Source organism: Mycteria americana, chromosome 1, assembly GCF_035582795.1.
Source record: "Mycteria americana isolate JAX WOST 10 ecotype Jacksonville Zoo and Gardens chromosome 1, USCA_MyAme_1.0, whole genome shotgun sequence".
NCBI lineage: Eukaryota > Metazoa > Chordata > Aves > Ciconiiformes > Ciconiidae > Mycteria > Mycteria americana.
Window position 1 is genome coordinate 54,268,148 of NC_134365.1, and position 27,953 is coordinate 54,296,100.

Below are 27,953 nucleotides of genomic sequence, written 5' to 3' on the forward strand. Positions count from 1 at the left end.
AATGTTTTCTGATCCTGTCAGTTCATCTTATGCAGTAGATCATCAAGTGCCCTCTGTCACAGGGGCATGGAATAAATTGATTTAGATGCTAAAGGGCCCCAGTCAAGGTAGATAAACTAGCACTGTGTCATATTCCAAGTTACAGCAGCCCAGCACCTGGCACAAATGCAGCACAACTTTTAGAAAGCATTTAAGACATGCAGTCAGTTTTTCATTTGATTCTCAAGCATGACTGCTTTATAAGCTTCACAGCTCGACTATCCTGCAATGGCTTTTATTTTTCCAACTTGATTCTGCTGCTGTAGAGGAGTTTTAAACACCCATGTATAGCCATAGCAAAAAGTCTGCAGTACAAAAACAGCACAGTGGATCAGAGTCTGTTCCCTGCTGTACCAGAAAGCACACAGGAGAAGGAAGCAATGGGGGTTTTCACCCTCCCAAACCAGAAGTACAGTGCATGGTCTGGAGTGGATGTGCTGTTCAGCTTCTCTTGGCAGCCCAGCCAGAGGATGAGCCATCCCATGCCCTGCAGCCCTGGAGAAGCCTTCACTAAATGACAGCCTCCGATCCCTTCCCCGTCCTGGGGGATTGTGCAGTGGACTCTGCCTGCCAAAACACACAACGTGCTCTTGCCAGATCTGGACCAACCTTGAACATGAATCCCCAGAGTGACAACGGAGACTGCATGAACACAAATGGCTACATGAGGTTTCAGCTCACAGCTCCACAGATAACAGCAGTGGCAACTGCAGATGCAGCCTTCCCTCTTGTCCAGTACAGCAAAGAGGGCCCTCTTCTTGCATTAACATCTCTGCTGCACTACGCCCAGCCCAGTGCATGAGCAGTCCTAGGCCAGCATGCTGGGAATGAAGTAGAAGACTACTGTGGTTCTGCTATATGGCATCGAATAGAAAGCCCAAATAGCTCATTTCCTTCATGAGGACCAGCTCTGTAAGGGCAAGACAGGGCAGAAGAGGGAGGTGGGGCACAAAGGGAAGGATATTACTGACTTTTGCCTCTACCCATCACCAAAGACACTCTTGTAGCTTCCAGCAGTGAGCGCAGAGGAGGAGATGCAGGTAGCCAGGGAACAACTGGCTTAATAAAAACAAACATATATGACAAAACCAGCAAAATAAATATGCTCTCAGGATCAGTTCTACAAAGGAACCAGATGGCACTAAATACACCTCCTGCACTAAAAAAAGACCCACTGCTTCTTGCAATCTGATAATGTCCCACAGCCCTAATCTCTTCCTATTTTCAATGCCTTAAAAGAAAAAAGAAAAAAGAAACCAGAAAAACAGCCATGTCTGGGGGAACAGTGCTCTTACCAAATGAAAAATGTACTCTGAGAGTGAACTGAGATTGAAAGCAGATATTTTCCAGGAGGATCAAGAATATCAGGCAAATATTTCACATAGAAACATTGCCTTAAGCCCTGTCACCAAGAGCCAGAGTGAGAGAGAGAAAGTACAAGAAAGACCTGATTCCTTTCTTGACTAATGTCAAGGTCATCCAAGGGTGACAGTGCCACAAAGCTCAGCAGACGTCTGCCCATGACTCCAGCAGGGCTGGTAACTGACCAGGCGCTGGAATGTCAACGGTGCTTTACACGAACAAAACTGTCCTTGTGGGCTGACATGGCCCCATGTCATATATGAAGGCCATTGACTTTGTTCTTATCGCTTGCAACATCCATTTCAATGTGGCTGAAAGCAGGGTTGTCAGTTCCTTCAGCTGCCACGGTAAACGGTTTCCAGTTCAACACTTCCACTTTCTCTGGCTAAAAAACAAAAGACAAAAGCCATGCTGTGAAGCAGAAAAAAGAGTCTTCCTCTCTTTTGCCTGCATGGAAGCAGAATCAGGCCTGACGTACAGGATGCCTTACAGGAAAACACATGTTGGTTGCTGACAGAGCATAAATATTTATTCATTGCAGTAGCTGGTATTTTTCTAGGGGCACAGAAAGTTTCTTATTGCATAAGGTACTAGTTGTGTAAAATGTTCTTGTCACATAAAATGTTCTTGTCCTGCAAAGTGTCTAAAGTATTTTTGGGTGTGCAAAGTTCTAATTGCTGTTTTCATGTCTAGCGATCTGTCACCACCAGGCCCCTGAGCTATTGACTCCCAACTCTTGGTCCTTGGCCCATCTTTGACATGAAGAGCAGATTAACATGCATCATTGCTTTGATGTTCCATCTCTGTTACAGATAATAAGAGGTTGAGCTCTTCATGTGCAGGAAGTTGCTCAGTTCCCCGATTTTTTTTCTCAACAACTTTCTGCAATGTTTGTGATGCCAACCACTTGTTATTCAGCTCCCAGCTGTACAACCAGGCAGACACTTGTTTCTGACTCCAGGCAGAAAATAGTATGGCTGTGGACATCAGCTTCCATGTGGGTGGTTTGTGGGTTGTTTTTTTTTTTCCCAAAAGATTTCAGGGATTAAATTCCCAGATAGTGAAAACAGATGCTGGCCCATTAAAGACAGTGACTGGAAATAGCTGGATATATGGTCTCCAGTCCTGACATGGGCAAATAGCATTACAATAGTATTGTAAAAAGCCCTTTCTCTCCCTGGTGTTCATATGCAGAAGCTGAAATACATGAGATCATACTAAAAGGAGTTGTCATCATGGGGGAGAAACATTTTGCAAACTGGACCATCTCAAAGATATGATCATTGCCTGTACTGCAGCACTTGAAAAGCACTGAACAAAGCTGAGCTCGAATGTTCAGCATCCTGATGATACTGACTGAAAAGAGATCTATAGTTTACTTAAAAAAACCCACCCAAACAAATTTTCCCTACATTCTCCCTTCTAAGGGATGTTATTACCCAATAACATCTCCCCTTTTCTTATATCTTAGGGAGGGAGCTAGGAAACAGATACACTGACTAGAGATGTTTTCTCTCAAACAGTAGCCAAAGTTGCAAAAAAATCCAGACTTTAGAGGACACATGTTTACAAACAAAGGAAGCTTTGCTGAGTCCAAAGCGTGCCTTGGGCCAGCTTCCAAGAGACTAGTGAGGGAGTATTTTGGCAGAAACCCGGAGAACAACTGTCCCTTGTCTCAGCTGCTGCTCTGTTGTTCACTGAAGTCAAGCTGTGGCCAAACACAGCTTCCCTGCCTATGCCAGCTGCTTTACTCCTACCCGCCTTGTGCTCTGCTACTGCCTTAAAGCAGACAGTCATATCAGGCAGCATCAGGTGCTATTCATCCTGGTGGGAAAAAATAAGCCAGGGACTGTTTGCCTTTGTCCCCAGGAGGAAAGATTGATTTAAATCAGAGATGCGTAATTACACTTACTGTCTCAGATTTAGACCACGAGAAGTTGGACAGGAAATCTTCCTTGGTCAGCAGGAATTTACGATCTGTGTTCTGCTTTAGTCCTCCTGCAAAACAGGCAGGTTTCAATCAGCCAGGTTTACACATGCAAACGATATGTCAGAGCCCAGCTATGGGCACCAGGCCAGGCGAGCAGGAGAGAGTCATGCAGCAAAAGCCATGAAGGACTCACAGGCCTTAGGGATCATTTCTTTACAATGATGTACATATCCTGCACCTCTCAAAATATAAAATGATCCTCAGGGTCTACTTGAAATGCCGTAGCCATTTCCCAGAGTTTCCTAGATCCTCCTCAGATTTATTATTGTGTAAAAAACATTGAGACAATAATCAGAAAAGGATGAATCCATACAGTGATGCCTGGAACCACCCTGCCAGTCCAGCAGCTGTGGTACCAAATGCTGCCCTGGAGCCTGAGCCCCAGTCCTCAGCTCCCTGTCAGCAAGGTTCCTGTCTACAGACTCTCCAGCAATTTTTATAGCGAGTTATTTAAGGGCAGCCCCAAGGTGGGGGGATGAGGGTTAATGGGATGTTTGGGCATTTTTAAGGCATGGAAGATTAGCTGTTCTTGTGTGGGAATGCGTGTGGGAAAGAAAGGAGATGCAGGTGCTGGGAATTAGCTCTGATTGCCACCTGAGGCTTAAATGGGATCTTACCCTGCAAGAACCAGGGTGGCATTGTGGTTGGGTTAGTTCTTTTGGGTTTCTGCTTTCTGGGCTGTGGAGTGCTTATCTGGATTTACTGAGTTGTCTAGTCTTTATGCTTTGTTTCATAGCCTGTGGATGACCTGATCCCAACCTGGTAAGAGGCAAAATTTGTCTATGAGCATCACTATAGCAATAGGAAGAGCTTGTGATGGGAAGAAAGTGGGGGAGCAAATTCTCTAGAAGCTCAAAAGGAAAATAAAATGGTAGAAGTGTAACTTTTGCTTATTAGCTGCAGGGCACAAGGAAGCTAATGGAAGTGAGTTTGCTGGATTTGGAGTTTCATAGTCCTGAAGTATGTCAGACTAATAGATCTGAAATCTAACAGCCTCAAAGATGAGGGCTCTCCTAGGGATCTGGCTGGGCATATTGGGGAAAGCTGTGGGAGTAGCTGGTTTTGTGCTATTTCTCCCATGTGTGAGGTGGATGACAGGTACACTTTGCATCTCACCTAGATGCAAAAGTAGTGAGGCCATGGGCTAAAACTGAAGTCCCTACTCTACCTGTGGGGTGCTGCTTTTTGCCCCTTGCACAAATAGTATAGGGAAACTGAGAAAGAAGCTAATGTAGCCATGCACAGGATCTGCAGCTCTTAGGTATGTGCTTGGGAATGCGGTGAACAGCATGCACTGTACGGGTGCAGATAATAACCCTGGAGTGCTCTGAACTCACTCAAAGTAAAACTGCTTTTGTCCTCTAGAAGCATGGGTGTATCTCCTTGCTTGGAGTTGTTGCCATGTTCAGGGACAACCCTTAAACCTCCAGCCCCTGCTGGCATCTAATAAAACAGGAAAGACAGATGACATATCTTTTTTGCCCCTCAGGTTAAAAAACTGCTGAAACTTCTTTCTCCTTAGAAATTTGAAGTAGCCTTTGCTGTGAGCAGAGACCAGGAGTGGGATGCAGAAAGGCTGAGGGGAGGAAATGAGAGTTAGGATGGTAACCTTTTACCATCCAACAAATACAAGGTTTGCAATAGGATCACCAGCACTTCCTGTGGCAATGAGAGCTCTCTGGTCATCTTAGTTTGAAAGAGAGCTAAGACACATTAATCACAGCTCTGGAACTAGTACCTGTTAGGAGGCTGATAATTATTCCCACAACTACTGTGATAAGTGTCCCAAGTGTGCTGAAGTAGAGATAAGACAAGGAATACCAGTTGTCTGCCAGGGCAGGCCTGAAAAAGAGCAGAAAAAGTGTTAGTCTCTGCTCCCTGTTCCAAGCAGCTTGAAAACATTGTCTGTTTCCAGACAGAGTATAAATACAGAGTTACTCCTGAACCAAGTGACCTGGTACTCTTGAACTACCTCCCTACAATAAAATGTGCACTGAAAATCTGTTCAAATTTGCAGGACAGGTTCCTTCATAGGGGAGGAGACTGGTCAGTGCAGTGAGGCAACGCATAGGATACAGCAGGTAAAACAGGACAGTCCTGTCTCTGCTAGGAATCTAGTGCAGAGCTGAGCACTCCAGCTATCCGGATGAAGGGATAACTTCTTTAGAAGGAGGGACATTATTTAAAGGAAGGGACATTAAAAAAAGTATGAAATCGGCTATGTGCAGCTCTAAACAGCCAGAAACAATAGAGCAACTGTCACGCCTCAGGTTAAACCTTATTTTGTTCTCCCTGTCAATGTGCTCTGTTGCAACAGTTGCTTCCTCACAGCCATGAGCAATGCTGGAGGCCTTGTGTGAGAGGTGTAGTATACGAAACTGGATGTTGGGCACCTATGAGTGTACCAGGATATCTGTTGCTGATTGTACAATGCTCTAAGGTGTAAAGGATTGGCAATCCCTAGAACTGTGTTTGTTCAGCTTCTGTTCCTGCTGTTCCCTATACTGTCTTTCATAACTGTTACACTTAATTGTGATTGCCCAAAGTAAGACATACGGTAATTGCAGAGGGGAGAGAATCCCTTATATTTTGCCCATTATATGGATTATGCCCTCTTCTGAATTTCCTGAATAGAACTATTTCTGCACAGACAAGCTGTTGTAGGTGGAGCTGTTAAACTGGCAAATTGCCCTTTAACCGCCTACTACTTTAATTCATGAGACAGACTGTGGAAGTTAATCCAATAACTACAAATGTTATGCTTTCTTTAACACCATGGTTCCTGGTAAGGCATATCCAAGCCTTTAGACTCAAATATTGAACTGAAGCTTTTCAGATCAATAGAAAGATTCACTTTGACTTCTGTTCTGGGATAACTCGGACAAACTTCATTCTGACAGGAAAAAAAAAATCAGAGAAAACTGCTTCATCTGAAACAGCCTGGTAGGTAAATCAGAGATGCATAGTTATAGTAACCCAAATGTTAGACAGATGTTAGTGTTGCTTTAAAACAAATACATGCTTTGTTGATTGCGCATGATGAACTTGTATACCTCTCTGCAGTTGGTGTGTTGAAGACTGTGGTTAATGGATTTTCTGTTGACATCAAATCTCCTGAGGATATATTGCAGCCTGCCGTTGAGAGATACAGTGGCTTGGTCCTCTCTGGGAGTGGAGGATAAATCTGAGATCCGATTCCAACCCAAAGTGAAATAACAAAGCCACTGACAAGACCCACAAATGCACCCTGCAAAACAGAAAATGAAACTTGGATTTACATGAAAAGCAAAAGGATATTTGAAAAAAACATCTAGATGAGTAAGAAACAGTCAAGATAATCTAAATTGTAGGCTCCATAGCAAAAATGAAATATACAGCTGTGCAGTTCACTCCCCTTTTGGGAAATAGTGTTTACTCACGGCTCCTGAGGATATCTCTTTATTTTGCCACTATGCCTTTACAGTCAAAGGATAGTTTTGGGCTGCGTGGTATATGGGAAAGTACTGCTTTATTTGATGCCGCCTTTGAACAAATACAGAAGCAATTTTTCCTTTTTCTCATGTGATCTGTTTTTGCAAAAGTCTCTTCTACTTCAGGGTGGGGGCTTTTTTTGGCTGACAGCTAGTGGTTTTTTTTATTTTTTTGATTTTTTTTTTTTAGTATATACATAAAATTTGCAACTGCAGAGAGGTAAAGGTTAGTGATTAGTGAACCTTACTAAACAGCAATCTTGTCAGACTAACTCATGGACCATATTCCCAAAGTTTGTCAAATCCATTTTTTGATGGAATAGCTTTTCTCTCTGGAAATGATAATTTCACGATACTGAAGCATTCTGAGAACACCCCAATTCAGTCTGCAAGTGCTTGTGCCCCATTTTCCTAGCCTGACCCCCTGTTGCTCAGACAGGCCAGCATGCTCTGAGTTTACTGGTTGCTCAGCTACATCTCAAGACACATTGTTCCCTGCTTCTAAGACTGTGTTTTCCAGAAATCATTGCTGAAGTTTCATTTTTTTATTCAATTTTTTTTTTCCCCTGATGGTCATTGTAAATCTCTTCATGGATGGAAATTCAAGTTCCTATACAGTGCTGTTCATCGCTTCCTTGGGATAAGGAGGAAAAGTAGCAAGGGCAAATGTCCTCAGGGAAAGTATCAAAGACATCTCACTTGCTGCCTAGCACAAAATTATCGGGGGGGAGGGGGAAGGAGATGCCCAAATTACCAATGAATTTTGGACGAACGGGGCTTGAAATTTCTACTTACAATTCCATTTGCAAAGGAGCAGAGGATTCCCAAGGCAAACAGTCCTAAAAGGGGGCCACCGACCATGCCAAAAATGCTGAGTGCTGCCTGAGGAAGGAAGAGAGTCTGCTATCAGGTGCTGTGCAAGAAAGTTAAAGCCTCCAACACGGCAAGAAGGGAAGATGTTGAGAAGGAAATTGAGGTTTTTAGCTGGTGTGTACTGAGCTGGCAGGACTTGCTATAGTTACGTGGGTGCTTAGAGCAGAGGCTGACCCATGGGCTGTTTGAGGCCAGTACCCAACAAAGAATAAAAACTAATCTCATAATGGTATCCAGCAATTATTTTCTTACATAATTCATTCTGGGTCATTCAACATGGGCATGAAAAAGCAGTCTGACACCTACCTGCAACAAGGCTCCCAGGAGAGATGCCAGTGCAGCCATAGCAATGCAGACTCCACCATAAAACAGGCCTGTGTGGGAAAGGCAGAATGATGTGTAAATCTGCCAAAGTTTGAAAATCACTAATGGAAATGTTTCCGTTTAACCCAACATAGCCCTTGACATCTTCAAAACAAACCTGCTAGCATCTGGGTTTTTTCTAAGAGAGCTTGAACTGCCCAAAAGGTCAGGTTTCTGTTTACATTAAGAGGAGATCATGCAAACCTGACAAAATCCTCTTCCTGTATATTAACTAAAGATTAGTTAATAAATGGCAGCCATATAGATTGGCCATAGTGGCAATACCACATGTATTGTTGGTATTTCTCGGGTAATCTCCTGTGTCATAGTCCTTATTTTAGGAAATGATTTTTGCTTCTTGGTCTAAAGCCTTTGGTGCAAGAAAGTAAATGCTGGCAGATCACTGGGAGCTGGCGCAGTGACAAAGAACATCCTGGGTCACAGGATCTAGTGTCTCTTCCCAGGACCCATAACACTGGCTTATTTGTTTTTTCCACCTCCACTCCTGTTGAGTTTCACTGCACAAGCAATAGGTTAATCCCACTGCTTAATGTGATATGTCAGGCAACTCATGATAAGATCAACAACAATTCTGGCATAAACATTGCTTGCAATAATGTTTAAGAAACTGCTCTCAGGTGCAAATATTTAATACTTGTCACCTGCCGCCAGTCTGCTGTGCTCACTGATATAGGCTATGACACCATGTTGGGACTGTAGTTTTTCCATGCTTACTACAAATGCTCTCTTGGGCTACACCTGCAGCTGGTCACAGACAGTCCAACTAGCAGAGATGGCAATTGCATTTCAGAGATTTAAACCCTCTGCTCAGCCTAGTTCTGACCCTCTTCTTTGAGCTACAGTAAACAGAGGAGCTAAACAGACTGGGGGTCTGAGGGTATATCAGAGAAGACGCGAAGTTTCTTGTTCTCTGGAATGTTATTTGGACACAATGCTATTGCTCACATATCACTCAGTTCAAAAGGTTTGTCGCAAAATTATTTCCTACGCTTCTCATTTTTGACAGATGAAAGAAAAATAACAGCTGTTTCAGTCTGAGACATTTGGCTTTGTAGTATTGCGAATCAATACTGAATACAGATGCAGTGCATCTTTCCTGCTTAAAGATCAGACAAGATGGCTTCTTTTTCCTTGTGCTCACTTGAAATAGCTTGCCCCCCATTCTGTGTAAAACCTACACAGCTGATCTCGTCTCCCTGAAGTATTGCACCAATGCAGTCCTATTGGTGTGGATGCACTTACTCCTGACTTACACTGCCATAAGCGAGATCTGAATCAAGCCCTCACTTTGTAAAGCAAAAGTGGAAAAGATATTTTCCAGACATACTCATCCCCATGGAAATCCATGACAACTTCTTTTCAGAGAGGGATCTGAAGTATGGCCTAATGAGGTCTTCGACAGTCACAGCAGCCAGAGCATTGATGCTGGAGGACACCGTACTACAGAAGGCAAGATTTATACAATTTTTTTATCTGAGAAGCTGAAATCATAGATAACAGATGCGTTACTGCCTGAGAGAAACTGCCACTGTCTAGAACAGTATCAGAAAACTAATGTAACTGCTGTATTGGCTGAAATAACTTATTATTCCAGGTGATGCAGTTAATAGCTTACAAAAATTGTTTAAAATAATTGCTCTTAGTGAAGATAAGGCAAGTCTTGATGAAAAGATGGGCCTGAAGAAGTCAATGAAAATACCTCTTACCTGTGGCTAAGCTGTAAACACTACTGATATACGTGATACCTTCACAAATTATCTACACGGTATATATCTTGGTAGGTAAAATTCCTATATGCAGGTCACTGATTACTTTGAATGCACTCTCAGAGGAGGATTCAGATAATCTAATTATACTCACCTAAAAATTAGGCATCTAGTCCAAACAGAACTACTCCAGGCTCTCTATGGGGTTAGAGAAACCAGCGTTCCCAAGGCACAAAGCCAGTCAGGTGATCTTGTGTCTATGTGTACCTTGCTCTTGCAAGCCCCCAGCTTTTCCTCAGTGTGTGAAAAACAAATATCCTAGCTGTTCCCTCTATTTATGTACCTACAGGTACTCAGAACAAAAAAATTAGTCTGGTGTCACATTCTTAAGTTTCCTCATTTTTATCTGCTTACTATTGTTCAGAGCCTTCCTCGAGAGAGGCGATGTTTCCTAAAAGATGCTCCTTGGGAAAGCTGAACAAAACACTCCCCACTATGGGATAGAAGGGGATTGATTTGTGTCCTTCAGTAAAAATATACAGTGATTGTTGTTTTCACAGGGTTCATTCAAGAAAATTAGAAATCTAGAAACTCTTTTGTAAATAAGACTCTGAAGATCAGGGATGAGGAAAGGGAGATGGCTTTAAAGTTATGTAGGTTTGAAACTGGAAAATTAAAGATGAGCAGTAGGAAATTCCCCCAAACTGTAGTTATTTTGTGTAACCACCCATTTATAATACTTAAAATTTCCTATAGCAGAGGGGCTTTAAAAGCACAGAGAGGAGGGTTTGTTAGTGCTGTATATCATGTGTGGCTAGCTGTTTCCTCCCCCCATTAGTAGGGAACTCCAAACAGCTTTGAGTCTCAGGACCTCAGATCACCACTGTTGGAAACTACGGATTTTTAAGCTGCATCATCAAAGAGCTTATAGTGCTTTTTTGAAAGAACAAAAATTAGCTAGACAAAGAAATGAAATGCAAAAGTCTTAGTAGAAATGCAACTTTAGGTCTACACAAAAAGAAAAGAAAAAGACACCAGGTTCCAAATTATTAAATTACCTTAATGTTCCACTGTAGGCACTAGCCACAAAAAGCCCTGGCACTCCTGGAAAATCATGGAGAATATCCAGCACTAGGTATGGCATTAGCTGAAAAATTCAGAGAGTAAGAAATATTACTATCTTTCCCTAATTTTTCTGTCTTTCACTGTATTATTTTTGTTACAGCCTTTTCACTAGCATTCTGCCCAGCTGTTCTAATTTTGAATGTCCCATCTTGCACTATTTATTGGTTTTATTGGTTTTAGGAGTGGTTCAGAGAAAAGCACTCCTAAAACATCCACTCAAGATAACAGTAAAGTCTGTTTAGACCACCAAACTGAGGTGAGCCTATAGCGGTGCTGTCAGGTTGCTTTCCAGTGACGATGGTATAGGAAACTGGCGTTGGGCAGCAGGTAGTCTGGTTGTACATCACTCTGTGGGGCTTGGGTGCCACAGCAGATGCTTATGTCTGCTGTTGACTCCACAAAAAGTTTTTTAGATACAGTCAAATAACCTCAGGGTACCTGAGAACAATTTCTGTATGGAAACCATGTGCCATTTGTTGACCTTTGCAAGATCTGAGTGCTAGAAAGAGATACCGATTTCAAGATTTTCTTCCTGTGAACCATAGTTTTTCCATGGACAAGTTGGTCTTTTTAAGTATCTTGCTTCCAGTTTCCACCTGGCGGGAATGACTTAATTTCCTTCGGGTTTCCACCTTGGCTTTCCATATCTCATCTTATTCTACCCTTAAAGACCAGGTGGTCCTGTCTCGGGTACTCTGCTGTCTGTGCTCTTCTCCTGGCTTTCCAGCTATTGTCTGTGGGGAGTTATCCAGAGCCTACAATTATCACAGGCATAAACATAAAAAAAAAAAAGACTTGTATGATTTCCTTGGGCCCTGACTCTGGTCAGTCTACGGGCTCCCAGAGCTCTTGTTCCTCAGGTAAATCTCCTGCTTGGGGCCTATTTAGGGAGAGGTCGCCCGTGGGTTACAAGGTGCTTTCTCCACAGCACGGTATGATGCAGTTTGATTGCCCAGCTCTCCCCCAAAGGAGGGAAGGATTCACTATTGCTAGCAAAGAATTGCCTGCTGGTAGCCTTCTTCCAGGCTCATGCTTCGGGCATGATTATGTTTCGAGTCTGAAAAGGCTTTCGCTTCCCTTGGCACAGAGCGGTTTAGGCCGGGTGATAAAAAGCAGCTCACAGGGGCCTGCAGTCACTCACACAGGCACCGCTCGTTTCAGCTGTCCCTGGCAGCAGCCTCCTCCCCTCGCTTCTCTCTGAAGCAGTTTCACGCAACGCTGGCACCCCCAGACCTATTTCGGGTGAAAAACCCAAATACCTGCAGAGGTGGGTGGACTGAGCACTCTCCATGTCGCTGCTCTCCCTGCCACCCTCCTTACCTGGCACTGAGAGACCTGCAGCTCCAGAACAGCTGAGGGATGCAGGGACGGAAGAGTGCCGAGGACAGGTCTGCTGCTTTCTCCAGGGTATTCCCTCCCGCCACGGTCTCAGCTTAATCCCTCAGTGTTACAGACTCACCTGATACGGGACTCGGGCATGTCATTATTTCCACCCCCCTGGCTCCTGACCCCCCCCCATCTGGTTATTATGGCTGCAGAGGAAGGATGCCCCCTCACCACCTTCCCCTGAAACATGGGGCCCTACCTGGTCGAGTGCCGACACCTGCTTTGCCGTCCATGGGTCACAGTCCTTGTAGATGGAGTAGAGGGCCAGGCCACACAGGGCCGCGCAGGCCAGTATCGCCCAGAGGCCCACCAGGTTGATGTAGAGGGACCTGCACCAACACACACAGAAACGCCACGTTAGAGCTCAACGTCCTGCAAGACCCCGCCGGGGCCAAGGGAGCAAGTGCCCGTGCCAACACCAAGGAGACCTCCTGGTCAGTGGCTGCCCGCCAGAAAGGGAGTCACGATACGGCTCCCAGCGTTTCACCTGGCGTGAGATCCCTTTTTTAAATATACAAATTACACTTCTGGTTTTGGTGGTACAGTCTGAGTGCCCAGCCCCTGACAAAGTCTGCTCGGGAGACGATGGGAGCAATATGGCAATCCCCACGTTTCATCATGTGCTCGAGTTTTACATTGCAGGCAGCTGGCAAGAAGACGCTCTCCCCCCCTTGCCACACCCCTTGGTAAAGACAAACCCCGGACGGATTTGTAAGGCGGGGTGCCCCAGATCAAAGTGTGGGCTACCTTTTAGTCAGCACCAGCACTCCTTCGCCTCTGGAGCTGCAGTGCCACGCTTACACAATGCTGGAGTTGCCCTTGTAAAGCAACAAATCCCCCATTTCCTCCCGGGACAGTCTCCGTGGGAGGCAGCAATGAGGTACTGGGACCTGGGACCTGGTCTGGAGTCACCTACAGCTGCCACTTCCAGAGAGCAGGGCATTGCCACCAGCCCCAGGGCTTCCCCTTTAGTAACTAAACAACTTGGAGCCTGGTATGGTCCAGTAACACCATCACCTCCCTGCATCCTGACGGGAGCTTCAGCTAACACTGACAGCAGAAACGCGTTTTCATCGGGCATTAATGCTACTTTTGCCACACACAACAGGCAGCCTCTATTGGCAGTGAAAAACAAATTGTTCTCCTCGCCCAGTGAGGGCTTTTCCCTTCCATCTAACTATCCCATCTTCTCAAATGTTTCTCAGCTCTTGATGACTCCTTTGTGACTTTGGTCACAAAGTTGTTCTCACCTACGGTGGTCAGTTCAAGCAAACACACCCACCGGGAGCTTGGCCTTGAAAAACAGTGTTCCTTTCCAGCAGTTGCCTCCCAGTTATCTGTGTACCATCCACTGATAACTGCCTGACAGATTTAACTGCCTGACAGATCACGTACCCCGGACCTGTGCCAACTGCTAAGACCTCTGCTGGGAGGACCTTTGGTTTCTGTGCAAATATACCCATGCTTGGGATGCTTCAGGAGGCCTTTTAGTGCTTTCAGTTCCCAAGAAGGCAAGGGGTGCCAGCCTTTGGACTGCTCTTAGAGGACAATCAGAATGAATGAAGAAGTAAAACTAACTTTGTAGGCCTTGTTAGGCATTGAAATGGACATTTTCAGAAAGGCATAATGTAGATTAACTAGTTGAACTATCAGTTTTATACCATAGAAAAATTATTGGCAAGAACAATGTAAACTCTTAAACAAGACCTGTATAAATAAAAGCTGATTTACACATAGTAGGGGAAACTCTGCATTTATGCTTTGTATTTGCAATTAGGGGTGGTCTAAACACAGAACCAGCAGCACTTTAAATTTGTCTCTAGACTAATTTAGTAAAAATTAGTAATCCTCTTCTTATAGATGCTTACATATTGGTTGGATGTCTTGCATTCATTTAGCTGAAGCTGCTCCTGCGTTGGCATAATCTACCTTGATATAAGCTGATTTAGCACAAAATTTAATCAATGAGTTAAATCAATCCAAATCTTTTGAACAGATGTAATAGCAGTATTAGCCTATAGCCTGTAGTAAAGATGAGAAAGTCAAGAGAACACATGGAAGCAAAAGAAATTGTCTGAATCTTGCAATTCTTGTTTTTAAACTGCGTCAGTGTTTGACAGTGAAAAGAAAGCTGGTTTTTTTTCTTCTGATTTACATCCCAGCTCGTGGTACACCCTATGACTAAGCACTGGAGTATAATAATTGTAGCACTACAGGAGGGAGGTGTTCCCACTAATTCTAGGTGAGTAACATGGGGTGGAGTTTGGGTGAAGTAGGCACTGTAACTGTACAAGGCTTATTTTCAGTTGTTTGTTTCAGGCTTGCTCTAAGATTTTAGCACTGAAACATGCCAGATGACCTTGAATGGAAAGTAGAGGAAAATGAGTTAGTAGCCCATATTTTTCTGAAAATGTAGCTCTCCTGCTCTAAGTGCCTGTTATCATTCATATATGAGCATTATATTCAATTTGCCTAGTTACTGTCTGAGGATGACAGCATGTGCTCCTACCTACCAGTGTGTTTCTTGAATGGGGTGAAATCCTTTCCCAAAGCCTGAGAAAATTCCTACTCTTGTGCCACTGTTAAAGGCCTTCCCAAAAACTGCAAGTTGGGATCTGTGAAAGAATTATTTTCTCAGCTCTGATTTATTATTGTGCTGTCTCTTATAAAGCCTTACAGTAAAGGCCACAGTGGTACAAAACCCTATTACTTTGTCCTGATGACAGTTTACGCTTCTATGTACAGGTTAAATGCCAGTAAGAGGTGCAGGCCACCAATGTGACTTGCCAGATGTGTTTAATTACATTTGCAAATGAGCTAGATAGTCACCACAGAATAGCAGTGTTTATAGTTGTGACAGGCTGCAACCATTATACAAAATGTTTCTCCATGCAGGGGAAATTCCCTGCACAAGCGAGGCACAAGGAAGATACTATGGAGTCCAACCACCCACGCCAGCAGGGGAGGACTCCACTGATTAAGGCTGTGTCACCACTAATATGCTATGAGGTATAAACCCCATCCAAACCCCTCCAGAACCAGATAGCCTCCAGCTCTGGTCAAAGGTGCTACAACAGCTCAGAAAATCTGCCCTGAAGCTGCCATGGTGCCAGATTCCCCTTGGCCACACTCTGCTTCTGGGACGCCCTGGAGTTGTCCCTCCTTACAAAGAGGGTAGGGAGGCTGCGACAGAGGAGCACAGCCCTAAGTGGAACAGGTGCTCAAGAAGAACAGTCTCACTGGCACACAAATCTGGCACAACATATGTGGCTGTTTTCCTAGATGCAATCATGCCAGGCAGCATTACAGATGTGGGATGCACCTCCCGCCTCTGCAGTGCTGAGAACCTGGAACCCAGCTACGCACCAGGGATTGTGGAGAAGCCACATGGTGTGTTGGAGATGTGGCACCTGTATGCTGGAGATGTGGCCGATGATGAGCATCAGCTCATTCCTGTCTGCAGTGTAAAGGACTGAAAAGCAAATTTTTCATTATTGCCATAACCAAAATATTTCAGTTCTAAACTGTGCATGATTTTGTGGGTATTCTGCTGACTTCATGAAGTGAAAGCCTTCATAAAACTCCTTCTCTGTATGTCACTGTATTATAGAATTTATAGGGACTATAGTTATGATGTGCATTTATATATTTGTCCTACAAATACACTTTATGAGCTCGCTAATAATTCTTAAATCCTGAGTTATGAACTGCTGGAATGATATTAAAGATAAAGGTAAGAAAATGGAGTTAGTAAATATACTCCATTCTACAGTAAAGGCTGATCAGAAATGTTTAAACTCAAGGAAAACAGAACTCTCTGCCAGTTTCCACAGTGAATTCCTGAAGAAAAATTCATGATTATTATGAAAACAAAATATATGATTCCTCAGCAATTTTATCACTGAATAAAACATTTCTGCATTTTCTCATGCATATACTCATCGGTATGGAAAAATCTTTTAGACTTTACTTATGCAAAATTCCCACACAATGATTTGGGTTTAGTAGAGTAGCAATTCAAGATGCTGTCTTGATATGGCTTCAGCATAAGTACTATATTATTTGGTCTTTAGGTTGCATATAAACTTAATGCAGCTATTTGTATGCAAGAATACTGGCAATGAAACAATCTGGCACAAACTTCAACGTTACAGCAATTATATGTAATTCAAATAGCAGTATTTATTGTGCTGATTTGTCTTCTACCTGGCCCATGAAACAGAAAGCAAAAGTTGTCACCCTTTACAAATGGGTTTTATATAGACAAAAACCATTCCTTTTAAAAAAATCTCCCTTATAAAGTCACTACTAAATTCAGACATTAAGAGTTACTGTAGGCAGACTTACATTTTTGCGTGGAACCTGCTTTTGCATGCAATGTATCTCTGTACTTGAGACTGGTTGACCCCATATATGCCAGTCCATGTGAAGGTCCCACCTACAACAATCGTCCAGAAGGTGTGCCTTTGCAAAGGATTGGGATTAAAGCTACAGTGAGAGGGAAAAAGAAAAAACAAATTCAGAATACGAAAATCTTCTCATTATGAGAAGACCTTAACGGCTAGGAGAAAAATTTTCCTCATACTTGTTCTAATACAAGCTCTCTTAATTTGGCCAGATTTTGAACATTCAGATACGTGAAATCTGAACTCACAGAAAGCAAATTTAAAAGTCACAGTTGAAATCCTGATCTAGTGAAACACTCTGATCTGTCCAAAGGTGAAGTCTAACTAATTTATTTGCCTATAAACTACAGTCTTATGTAAAGCTGTATGATGCCTGTGACTGTTGTGATGAAATGATGCTCCAGTAAAGTCTAATATGCCTGCTTATCTAGAGGGACATCAGTCTGACACCAATATAAAGGTGTGTTTGCACGCCCAGCCTTTGTGGACAGAGCCTCTGTAAAACATTTTGCTGGTTTAGCTCTAAGTGAATAACAGATTTTGAATGGCCACAAATATATATTTTTTTAAAATGACACTTTAATATAGCAATAAATTATGCTTATCTTCGTGAACAATGTAATATTATTTCACCTATTATATGCCTTTATTCCTTTTCTTTTCCTATCTGTGAACTCTATGACTGGGGGAAGAAGCAATGCAGTACAAACACTGCAAATCAGCCAAACAGATTGAAAAAATGGCTGTTCACGAGAAGAAAAAAAAAATACCCACAGATGAACAATTTACTGAAGAATTTGGTGAAGAATTTTACAGAACAACCTGATGAGTATTGTGAACTGATAGACAAAAGGACAAAAGGTAATACTTGTCACATTAAACTTGCACTAATAGCACTGGGTGAAGTTTCTCATCAAAAGTACAATAACTTTTTTTTTTAAGTGGTTTTTGCTTCAACACTGTCAGAATGAATGCAAAATGATATTTTTAGGCTATGATTAGTTACAATAATGGAGGGTAAAATATTATTAAAACTACTTTTAATTTTTATTTCAGGGAAAAGAAAAACTTTTCCCTTTTTCAGACTAGACAAAAACTATTATTTTCCCAGTTGTTTTGGTTCAGCAGCTGAAATGCCAAATCAGCTGTTTGTAAATTGTAAGTATAAATACAACTGTCCTCTCCTATTCACCATTCACTTTCAGTGGAACCCAAAATGTATCCTTAAAACACCTACTTGACAAAGTAAAAAGGTTTTGCTCTTTACAGGATTTTGCATGGTGTAAAACCTAAAAAATATCCCTCAAACTAGGTAAGCTTGTTTAAAAATATATAAAAATGAGGTCACAACTCCTCCCCTCCTCCTGCAGTAGCAATTTAATTTCACAGGAAGTCACATGGGCTCTATTTGTAGGAATAAAGAGGCACATCATCTGCAAGTACAAACTCACTCCCAGAAGTTTAATCTTCCTCCATAGTAGGAATCATTTACAATGCGTCCAATTCCCTCCTGAACCACGACAGCTCGTATAATCACAGACGAAAATCCAGCAACCATGATTCCAACCTGGAAAACGTCTGTCCACACCACTGCCTTCAGACCACCCTGTATGAGGAACAGCATGTATCAGGTACAACAGGGCAGCAGCACTCTTGCTTTGCTCTCACATTCAACTAAAAGAAACGTTATTATCCATATTATGCATAATAGATGAATTTCATCTTCTTCTTTAATAGAAATAATTCAGTACTGGAGTGTTTAGGAATTGCATCCTGGAACCTATTCAGGACATCCTGGCCCTTTTTTGAAGTGCAGTAGAATTTACTTTGGCCATACACATAGTTTAATCCAGTATTTACTTCATCACATAACCTGATTCAGAAGTTTATATCAAAAGATAAATTGGCAGACAGTGCTCATCTTATGTATATACAGTACCACTAACTCCAGAAGGCATACCATTCATGTGAATAAAAAGAAACATAATTTAATCCAACATATACAAATAAATTTGTCACTGGTTCTATTTAATAATTCCTAGACACTTGGTCAATTAACACTAATCTAAAGACCAATCTGTTCATGTGGCACTTGCTATTTTCATTGGCTCTATTCAATAACAGACAGGACTATTATAGTTGCAGTAGGTAGGTGCTTGAGAAATTACACAGATAAACCCTACTAGATTAGAAGAAAAATCACAGGAGGATTTTTAGGAAGGGAAATCTATCTTTTTGCTGTTCTTTCAGCAACAACAGAAGTATGAATGTATCAAAACAGAAAACGTTTGAGTCACATTATGGCTACCTTTGCATCCAGAGAAGTCCCTGGGTGAATATGGCCCTGTGGCTACAGCTACACTGTGAAATGCACTCCCATGTGGTAACCCAGTTATTAGGCTACTTCCCAATAAATTCCATATTTGATGTGAATGGTGAAAGGAATAGAGATTTTTCTCAGCTGAAGGGCCCACGTACCAGCGTGCAGTAGAAAGTGCAGACCACGCCAGTCGCCACCACTGCACCCCACAAGTCGAAGCCAGTGACTGAAAAAGAGGGAAATGGCAGTGTGAATGAGGCATTGGGGACAAAAAAATGAAGGTCGATTTTTCACCCCCAATCAGGTGGTTGAAAAAAACTAGAAATAAGTTAAATGCAAAAGTAGGAGGTAATAAAAATTGGCAATGAACAGATTTGTATGTCTAAACCAGGGGATTCGCCCTAACCGGTTCTAAAAATGAAACAGTTGTAACAGACATTGGAAACTGCTAAAAAGTTACATATATTTCAGGACCTAAAAAGCTATTTGTCTTTAACGTGAACGCTGCCAAACAACACATCCAATATGTTCGTAGGCCCCAACTCAGGAAGGTTTTAGAATACATGTCCTTCCTTTGAAATGCCTGGGTAGTCCCACAGAGTCCTTAGGCAGGGACTTAAGCAGGTATAAAGCATGGGGATCCTCCACGGAGGCAAGGTGGTTCAAGCATGGTCTGTGAGAACTGTGTCAGACTAAAAGCCTTTCTTTTCTTCTTCTTTCTTTTAGGAAACATGATAGTATGTCTAGCGAGACAACGCTGTGCTGTGGTTGGCATACAAGCTGTCACTGCCCCAGCTTGGCACGCTCACGTGCTGCCAGGCAGGGCACTGGGGGCTCCCTGACACATAGCTCAGGCTAATTAGAAACACTGCAACAAAACTAACGAAAATCATTGCTTCTAGTTGGGAGCCAGCTAAGTCATAGCTTGGTTTAGCATGTATATGCAGGGCAAATATAAACATCAAGGACATAAAACCTGTAGGACTTATACACCAGAGGAGACCAATGCAGACAGTGTTGGTTTTTTTCTTCCTTTTCATTCAATGAACAAGTCAAAAAACCCAGCAAACAGAACAATTATGATTTTCATTGTAGCCAAAATGATTAATTTTTTATTTGCATTTTGTTATTGCCTTTTCTTGCCAAGTGGACAAATTAATTGTCATTAAAAATTTCATTTGGCTCCACATAAAAGCTTTTTTCCCCTTTAAAAATAAATGTGGCTCATTTTCAAAGCAAAGAGTCATTTTGAAGTAGAAAATGGAAATACTTCATTTTGTAAATATCAGAACAAACACCTTAAGTTGAAGATCTCTTTGCTGTTGATTTGGTTTTCCTGGCAAAATGATAGGCCGAGTTAAACAGTTCCAGGCAGCCCAAAACCATATTTACAGAACTTTTGCCTTGCTCTCCTCTTGAAGAAGAGCACTTAACCAGGGGAATTAAATGTGTGCTTAGTCTCTGCGTTGCCTTCAAAATTTACTTAAGTCTTCTTAACTTTTTTGAAGGTAGCCATGACATAAGGATATTGCATGAGAGGCAGAGTAAATGAGAGCAGATTTTCCCCTCAAGCCTCTTCTATAATTCCTTACAGGTAGGTATTAAGGGACTAGGATTACAAATGGGAGGCCTTCTATCAGAGTTCCCATCAGGATCAACAGAAATCTTAGAAGACTTCACAGTCAAGCCTTGAGCTTTATCTTTAGACATGCATTACCAAAGCCAAAAGCATACCGGTACTATATGCAGAAAAAATTATAACAGTAGAACAGTTGCAGTATACTCATCTTACCTTGATTTAGTGCTAAAGCTGGAGCATAAATGACAATACCAGTGTATAAAGTCTAGAAGGGGAAAAAAGATATAAGATCAAAATAAATGTAAATTCCTGTAAAGGTGATAGCTTTCTGAGATTATTTCTTTTCAAGCATTTATGCAGTCTATATTTCCTAAATTCGTAACTGTTGAGAAATAATTCCAGTTGTTAGAAGATGAATGTCTGAGACTAACCAGCACTGCAGTCTCACAGCCTAGTGTTCTTAAAACAAATACCAGGGACTCTTGAATACCAAATCCCTCTTTAGCTTCTCCTGGCTTTTATAATTAACTTATTTTATTGCTTTAAAACTGTGGTCAAATGGCAGAAAACAAGAGCAAAAGGAAGTTGATGAGGTTTACACACGGTTTGCCAAGTAATCTATTACAATTTATTTTCTCAGTCTTGGGATTAATATGTCTCTCAGTATGCAACTACAATGCACCTAAGTAAGAACAAAAAATACAGCATTAGTTAGTCATTATGGATAGCATTATAAGGAATTACACTCCTGTAAGATGAAGCCATGCATGATTATCAGCAGATTTGTATTTTCACCCAATACAGTAAAGATACAGACAAATCAAGGAGCTACTCCATCCACTTTTGAGGGCACAATGAAATTCATACACTGATATCCTCTACAACTTCTTTGTGTATATTTTTAAATCCTGTTTGCTTTTTTACCACTGTTATTACTGCCTCGTACTACTAGGACAAGTTCGGCTGTGACATGGTACAGAGGAATACAGCTTGCAATGTGCAGACGACTTCTGTGAAAGTCAGTGGTCTTGATTCAAAGGATCTAAACCAGTCAGGTCCTGAGGTGACTTGCATCAGCTTTCCATGACTGAACTCTTCTGAATCCCTGATTTACAGGGGTGGGACTTGGGCATGGAAAAGCAGCAGAATCAGATGTTATCCAGCATTCAGCAACCCTTTGCCCTTCCCGCCATTGTGGAATCCGCCCTAAGCACAGGTAGTAAACCACAGCAGGATGGCTAACCACTGGATTACTCACTGTGGCTTTTGAGCAGGTCAAATCCAGTCCCCATGGTGGAGCTCTGCCACATGGCCAGCGGCTATGCTGGGGAGACAGCCAAGAGGTAACTGGAGTGGTAATCCAGCTGTGGGAGCAAATGAGCATGGAGGACCTGCTGCACCCAGCATGACCAAATTGCCCTGGCCCTTTGCTGTTGCACCTGTTACAAGCACATGCCAGAAAGGATGGTGGGGCCACTGGGGAGATAGTTATTCCAACCTGTGTACTACTCCCTGCATGCATGTGTGCATGTTTGTTTCTCTCTGTGCCATGAGGCCTCTCTAGGTTTTCCTATACAGGTTGTATGCAAAGAAAGTTGCCGGTCCTGACCAGTCCCTGGCGAATGCCCCCTCAGCACTGGCTGCATCACTTCACAGCCAACAACTACTGACACTTGTCAAGCCATGCCAATGCTTGACTTGCTGACCACCCAGTGACTGTCAGCATGGGCTGCTGAATCATAGAATGGTTTGGGTGGGAAGGGACCTTTTAAAGATCACCTAGTCCAACCGCCCCTGCCATGGGTAGGGACATCTTCCATTAGATCAGGTTGCTCAAAGCCCCGTCCAACCTGACTTTGAACACTTCCAGGGATGGGGCATCCACAACTTCCCTGGGCAACCTGTTCTACCACCCTCACCTTCCCTGGGCACAACTTCAACTGGGCACCAGTTGAAGTTGTGCACAGTTCACCACAACTTCCCTGGGCAACCTGTTCTCACCACCCTCATCATAAAAAAAATTCTTTCTTATATCCAATCTAAATCTACCCTCTTTCAGTTTAAAATTGTTGCCCCTTGTCCTGTCACTACAGGCCTTGGTAAAAAGTCTCTCTCCATCTTTCTTATAAGCCCCCTTTAATTATTGAAAGGCCACAATAAGATCTCCCCACAAGCTTCTTTTCTCCAGGCTGAACAACCCCAACTCTCTCAGCCTTTCTTTATGGGAGAGGTGTTCCAGCTTTCTGATAATTTTCATGGCCCTCCTCTGGATCCGCTCTAACAGGTAACAGGTCCACGTCCTTCTTGTACAAGGCATCCCAGAGCTGGATGCAGTACTCCAGATGGGGTCTCACAAGAGTGGAGTAGAAGGGGAAAATCACCTCCCTCGACCTCCTGGCCAGACTTCTTTTTATGCAGCCCAGGATACGATTGGCTTTTTGGGCTGCAAGTGCACATTGCTGGCTCATATCCAATTTTTCAACCATCAGTATCCCCAAGTCCTTCTCTGCCGGGCTGCTCTTAGTTAATTCATCCTCCAGCCTGCACTGATATTGGGGATTGCGCCTCCCAGGTGCAGGACCTTACAGTTGGCCTTGTTGAACTTCCTGAAGTTCACATGGGCCCACTCCTCAAGCCTGTCAATGTCCCTCTGGATGGCATCCCTTTCCTCTAGTGTGTCAACTGCACCACTCAGCTTGGTATCATCTGCAAACTTGCTGAGGGTGCACTCAATCTCACTATCTGTGTCATTGAGGGTGATATTAAATAGTGCTGGTGCCAGTACAGGGACACCACTTGGCACTGGTTTCCATTGGGACATTGAGTTGTTGACAGAAACTCTTTGGATGCAGCCATTCAGCCAATTCCTTATCCATCTAATAGTCCATCCATCAAATCCATATCTTTCCAATGCCGCTCATTCAGGGAGTCAGCATGAGAAAGTGGCGTTCTTATACGCAGCAAACAAGTGCCAGAAGCTTTGAACCATCAGAAATTAAATGTGGTTACAAGTATGATCACGTTTTTGTGTAAACTAAAACAGGACTGATGATATAGTCCTTTCCACTTCAGTGTTTTTTCAGGTTATATTACTACATATCCTTTTTATTTTTCTTCTTTTAAGCTCATGCTAATATTCACAGAACAGTTAAAATTACACCATTAAAAATCTTTGGGGAGTTTCCTTTCCTCACTATTATTTTCATTATCCAATTGTTAGTGCTTGGCACAGAAAGACACCTATAGATCTTTAGTTAATTTCCTTGGACACATATTTAAGTTGTATAGGATTATTTTTCTGATCTTTGCAAGCAAAGATTATGCTTGGCTTGTTCCAACTTACGCATCTGTGATGTCTTCTTATTTGCTGGTGAAACAGTGTCCTATGGGCTTGTGTATCTATAAATGCCAGCTAAGCAGCACTTTTCAAATAAGTAATTAACACTGCATTGACCACCATCTTATAGGTGCAAGTGTGATTGTCCTGTAACTCATGGTGTGTCTTAAATACCAAAAGGGCAAAAAGCAAGCATGTAACTTGAAAAGCTTTCTGATTGTATATTCATTCTTGCTTTGAACTCCCCAAAAAGTCCACTTCAAAATTGTGAAAAGAATACATTTTTGTTTCTGGTGCATTTGGCACACATTCACTGTGCATTTAAAAGCTGTGGTCTCATACTGACTCACTGAATGGGCTGGATACAGCAAACTGCACCAACAATAACTGCAGGGAATGCTTTAATGTAACATTCCCCAGGGCAGTAATTTGCTACGTCTCAGTTTGCAGACACCCACGTTTTCTCCAGTGGTGGTGGTACAAACCCTTGTGCAACAAATGACAGCTCCTGACAGCTTTTTTTGTCACCTTTCACAGACCCTTGAGAATTAGTCAGATTCCCAGAATCCATGGACCAGAGGATGAAAACTGCTGCTGTAGATAATTGGGGCATGTTTACATTTTGAACCCCTTGTGGGTTTCTTGAGCAGGCAGGCAAACAACTGCTCTTCACACTGCTATCCCACAGTGAAGGGTCGCTCGTCTCTCGGCATGGTGCTGATGCCAAGTGACTTCTCTGGGTGCTCAACAATGCACGCAGAGACCCAAGGGGCAGGTAGCCCAGCATCTGCTCCCCACCTCGTTGCTTTGGAGCAGAAAGAGCTTTGTTTCTCTCACTCTCAGCCACCCATGCACTGTGGTAACCTCATCAACCATTCGGAGAAAACATCCAGTTACACTAAGCTGAAGAATCCTGCTGGCTACAAGGACCACAGAACAGCTTTGAGGTCTACTTGCCGTTTGTATAATGAAGAGGACCGTTCCACAGAGGCGCAGGTATTTATTAAATCGAAGCTCTAAATACTGCAAAAGATAAGAAAAAACAAATATTTATACTGAAAATTGGCACTATTGATAGGATTGGAGTGAAGTGATGAGCAATATAGAAGGGGTATAGTGTTGTTTTTACATTTTCATGAATGGCCAAAACTCCTAGAGTCACCTTGATTGATATCTCTTTCAACTTGATTTGATATTTCTTTACAGACCTCACCACTGAGTAATGACACACAAGCAAGTGAAGTAGATATAAGGTAGTCGGCATACGACGAAGTGTGCAGAATGGAAACTGTTGCCACCCAGCTGCCTCAAGGCACGCCATAGACGAGGAGCTGTGCACCGTGACCTGGCAAAGACCAGCACATATTATCACAGAATCACTGAATATCCCGAGTTGGAAGGGACCCAGGAGGATCACCGAGCCCAACTCTTGACTCTGCACAGGGCAACCTAAAAGTTCACAATAACGTACCAGCAAACAACAGAACCCACTTGCAGTGTGAAATCAAAGAGAAAAAGAAAACATTACGGCTATTCCTAAGGCTTAGTCGACTTGGAAACTCTGGCATTACGTGCGTCCATCTGAACTGTTGTGAGAGAGGGCAGAAGGTTTTCAATGGTCAGCAGCTTCCTCCCATGTTAATCTCACCTTCTGCACCGCCCAAAGCAGCTCGCCATATTCTACCGGTAAGTGGAAATCTAGCCTTTTGCAAAACAGGAACCCTCACTTTTCTATCTAGCCTGGGACAGCACAACCTCTGAATGAGTTTGTCATGCTGTAGGGCATATTTCTTCCCACCATCTGTCCTAATAACCCTCCAGGGTGTGTGGTTGCGCAAAAGGGATCTCCTTTGCCTGCCAATCTGTTCATTCGACAGAGACAAACACTGAAGTAGCTCAAAGTGCTCACTTGTGAATTGAGCATTTAAAACGTGATCTGTGAGCATGTCCACACAAGGAAGCAGTGCTGAACCCCTGGACAGACACAAAAAGTTGTTTAATCTCTGAACTCTGTTCACAAATAGAAAATCTATCTTTTATAGGTGCATTACGTTGATTTAACCCCAAGATTATCAGTGAGTTTCCAGTCATATCTATAAGTCTTTATTTAAGAGAGCCCTATTTTAACTATCAACATAACTGACAGTCCAAAGATTAGTAGTTTAAAACACACTGGAATCCACCAGAGATTTCTGTTGGTGAATTCTTATCTAGGTCTACCAACAGTTTTCAGCCTCCAGTGCTGCAACGCCCCTGTTCAGTGTAATAAAATGCAAAAGACCAAAGTAGCTAGCCAAGGACTTTCACCTGCACTGATGCCCCTTTCCCAATGTCCTCTGTGAAAAGAGCAATTTGCCTCCAAATCTGCAGCTAGGAACTCTCTCCATGCAGGAAGATAAACAGGTTGCACAGACCTTCTAAATCAGAAGAAAGTCCTGACCAGATGCTTCCTCACCCCAAAACAGTCAGACTCGACCTGTGACATGTCCCGCCACCCCAGATGTCTCTGCATTGCTGGCTATAGCTTTAACTTACACACTGAGCTGAAGACCAGCTCAACCATATTTTGGTGGAAGCAAGAAAACTCACAGACACAGAGCGTTGCTGACCTCCCTCTATAAGCGTGATGGAGAAGACATTCACTGGTGTGAACAGCCTCAGGTGGAAAGGGCATCTCCCCAAAACCTCTAGGAACAGCACAAACCTATACTCTGCCACAGGGGAACCTTTGTGGCAGCACCTGAGCTTAGAAACCTATCTGGAGGGAGCGTGATTGAGAACTCTGGGTCATATGTTAGATGCTCGTGTGCTCTGCTCTTGGTAAATTCATTACACATCATTAACCATATGGCACCATCCAAGCTGCACGAGGATTAATCCACCTGCTAAACTGCGTATTTGGAGTGAGGAAACAGATCTGGCATGGTGCACAGCTCCTGAGCCAAGGCAGCAGGGCTGAGCATCTCCTCTCTGCAAAGGCAGTGTGGGAAGACTTGGGGACAGAGCAGGTTGCAGCCTGCCCTTGGGAGTGTGGAGATATGGGGCAGCACAGAGTGCAGGGGGATATGGGGGAAGAGACTGAGGGGAGACATGTAGAAAGCAGGCATGAGAGGCCCCCCCAGCTCCCTGAAGGGTGTGGAAAGGATCCTTCTACTCCACCTTACCTCGTAGGTGCTGGTAATGCCCAGTCTGTAGAAGACAGGCAGGAAGATCTCGGCACTGCACAGCACCACCAGGCCGTAAGTGATGGCGAAGACGCAGAAGATGGCACCGTAGCGGTAGATCTCGGCAGGGGTGCCCAGCACGGTGACAGCTGACATGAAGCTGGCGGTGAGGGAGAGCGCGACGGGGAGGGCGCTCATACTGCGGCCCCCCATGAGGAAGTCCTTGGATGTCTTCTGTCCCCCTCCCGCGAAGGCGTAGTAGACCCCGATGACGGCCGAGACCAGCAGCATGGCCGCAAAGACCACATAGTCCCAGACGGTGAAGCGCCCCATGGTACTGGAGGGACTCGCCCTTGGAGCCAAGGATTTGCCCCAGAATCTGAGGGGCAGCTGCTGCCCCAGCAGGGGCGCCGGAGGAGGAGGAAGGGGATGGGGACGGGACCCCGCGGGGGTGCCGCGGTACCGTGCGCCCGCCGGGGTGGGGCGCGGAGCGGCGCGGAGCGGAGCGGTGCCCCCCGCCGGGGCAAGGCGCGGAGCGGTGCGGAGCGGTGCCCTCCGCCGGGGCAGGCGCGGAGCGGAGCGGTGCCCCCCGCCGGGGCAAGGCGCGGAGCGGTGCGGTGCGGTGCGCCCCGCGCAAGTCTCCGCCGGTGTGTCTCCGGGGGGGCGGGCGCGGACTGCGCCGGCAGCGGCAGTGCGAGTGTCGGAGCCGGGACGGCGGGCGGGCCTTATACGGTCCCGGTGCCCGCTCCTCCCCGCGGCGGTGAGCGCCCCCGCGGACCGGGAAGGGGCGGCGATCCTGCGGCGCGGCCCCG

At 43.8% G+C, this 27,953-nt stretch overlaps 1 protein-coding gene across 1 annotated transcript; it reads right to left on the minus strand.

Annotated features, from left to right (window-relative positions):
• Positions 1-27,597, minus strand: SLC5A8 (solute carrier family 5 member 8). Its single transcript, XM_075491649.1, has 15 exons — positions 27,142-27,597; positions 24,935-25,000; positions 20,854-20,905; positions 19,220-19,287; positions 18,193-18,347; positions 16,683-16,823; positions 12,535-12,664; positions 10,883-10,971; positions 9,446-9,558; positions 8,041-8,108; positions 7,657-7,743; positions 6,445-6,638; positions 5,130-5,233; positions 3,314-3,399; positions 1-1,786 (listed from the first exon to the last, which is right to left on the minus strand). Exons 1-15 carry the CDS (start codon positions 27,472-27,474, stop codon positions 1,655-1,657), a joined length of 1,818 nt encoding a protein of 605 aa, XP_075347764.1. The 5' UTR covers positions 27,475-27,597; the 3' UTR covers positions 1-1,654.
• Positions 27,598-27,953: the final 356 nt, after the last annotated feature.

What these genes read in the sequence shown, in the direction of transcription:
- SLC5A8 (XM_075491649.1), bottom strand. Translation starts at nt 27,474, where the DNA reads ATGGGGCGCTTCACCGTCTGGGACTATGTGGTCTTTGCGGCCATGCTG. An exon ending in GCACTTTCTACTGCACGCTG is followed by an intron (nt 18,348 to 19,219) that starts GTACGTGGGCCC and finishes TTCCTCATACAG; the next exon opens with GGTGGTCTGAAGGCAGTGGT. An exon ending in ATGGATTTCCATGGGGATGA is followed by an intron (nt 8,109 to 9,445) that starts GTATGTCTGGAA and finishes TTTCCCACACAG; the next exon opens with GCCTGTTTTATGGTGGAGTC.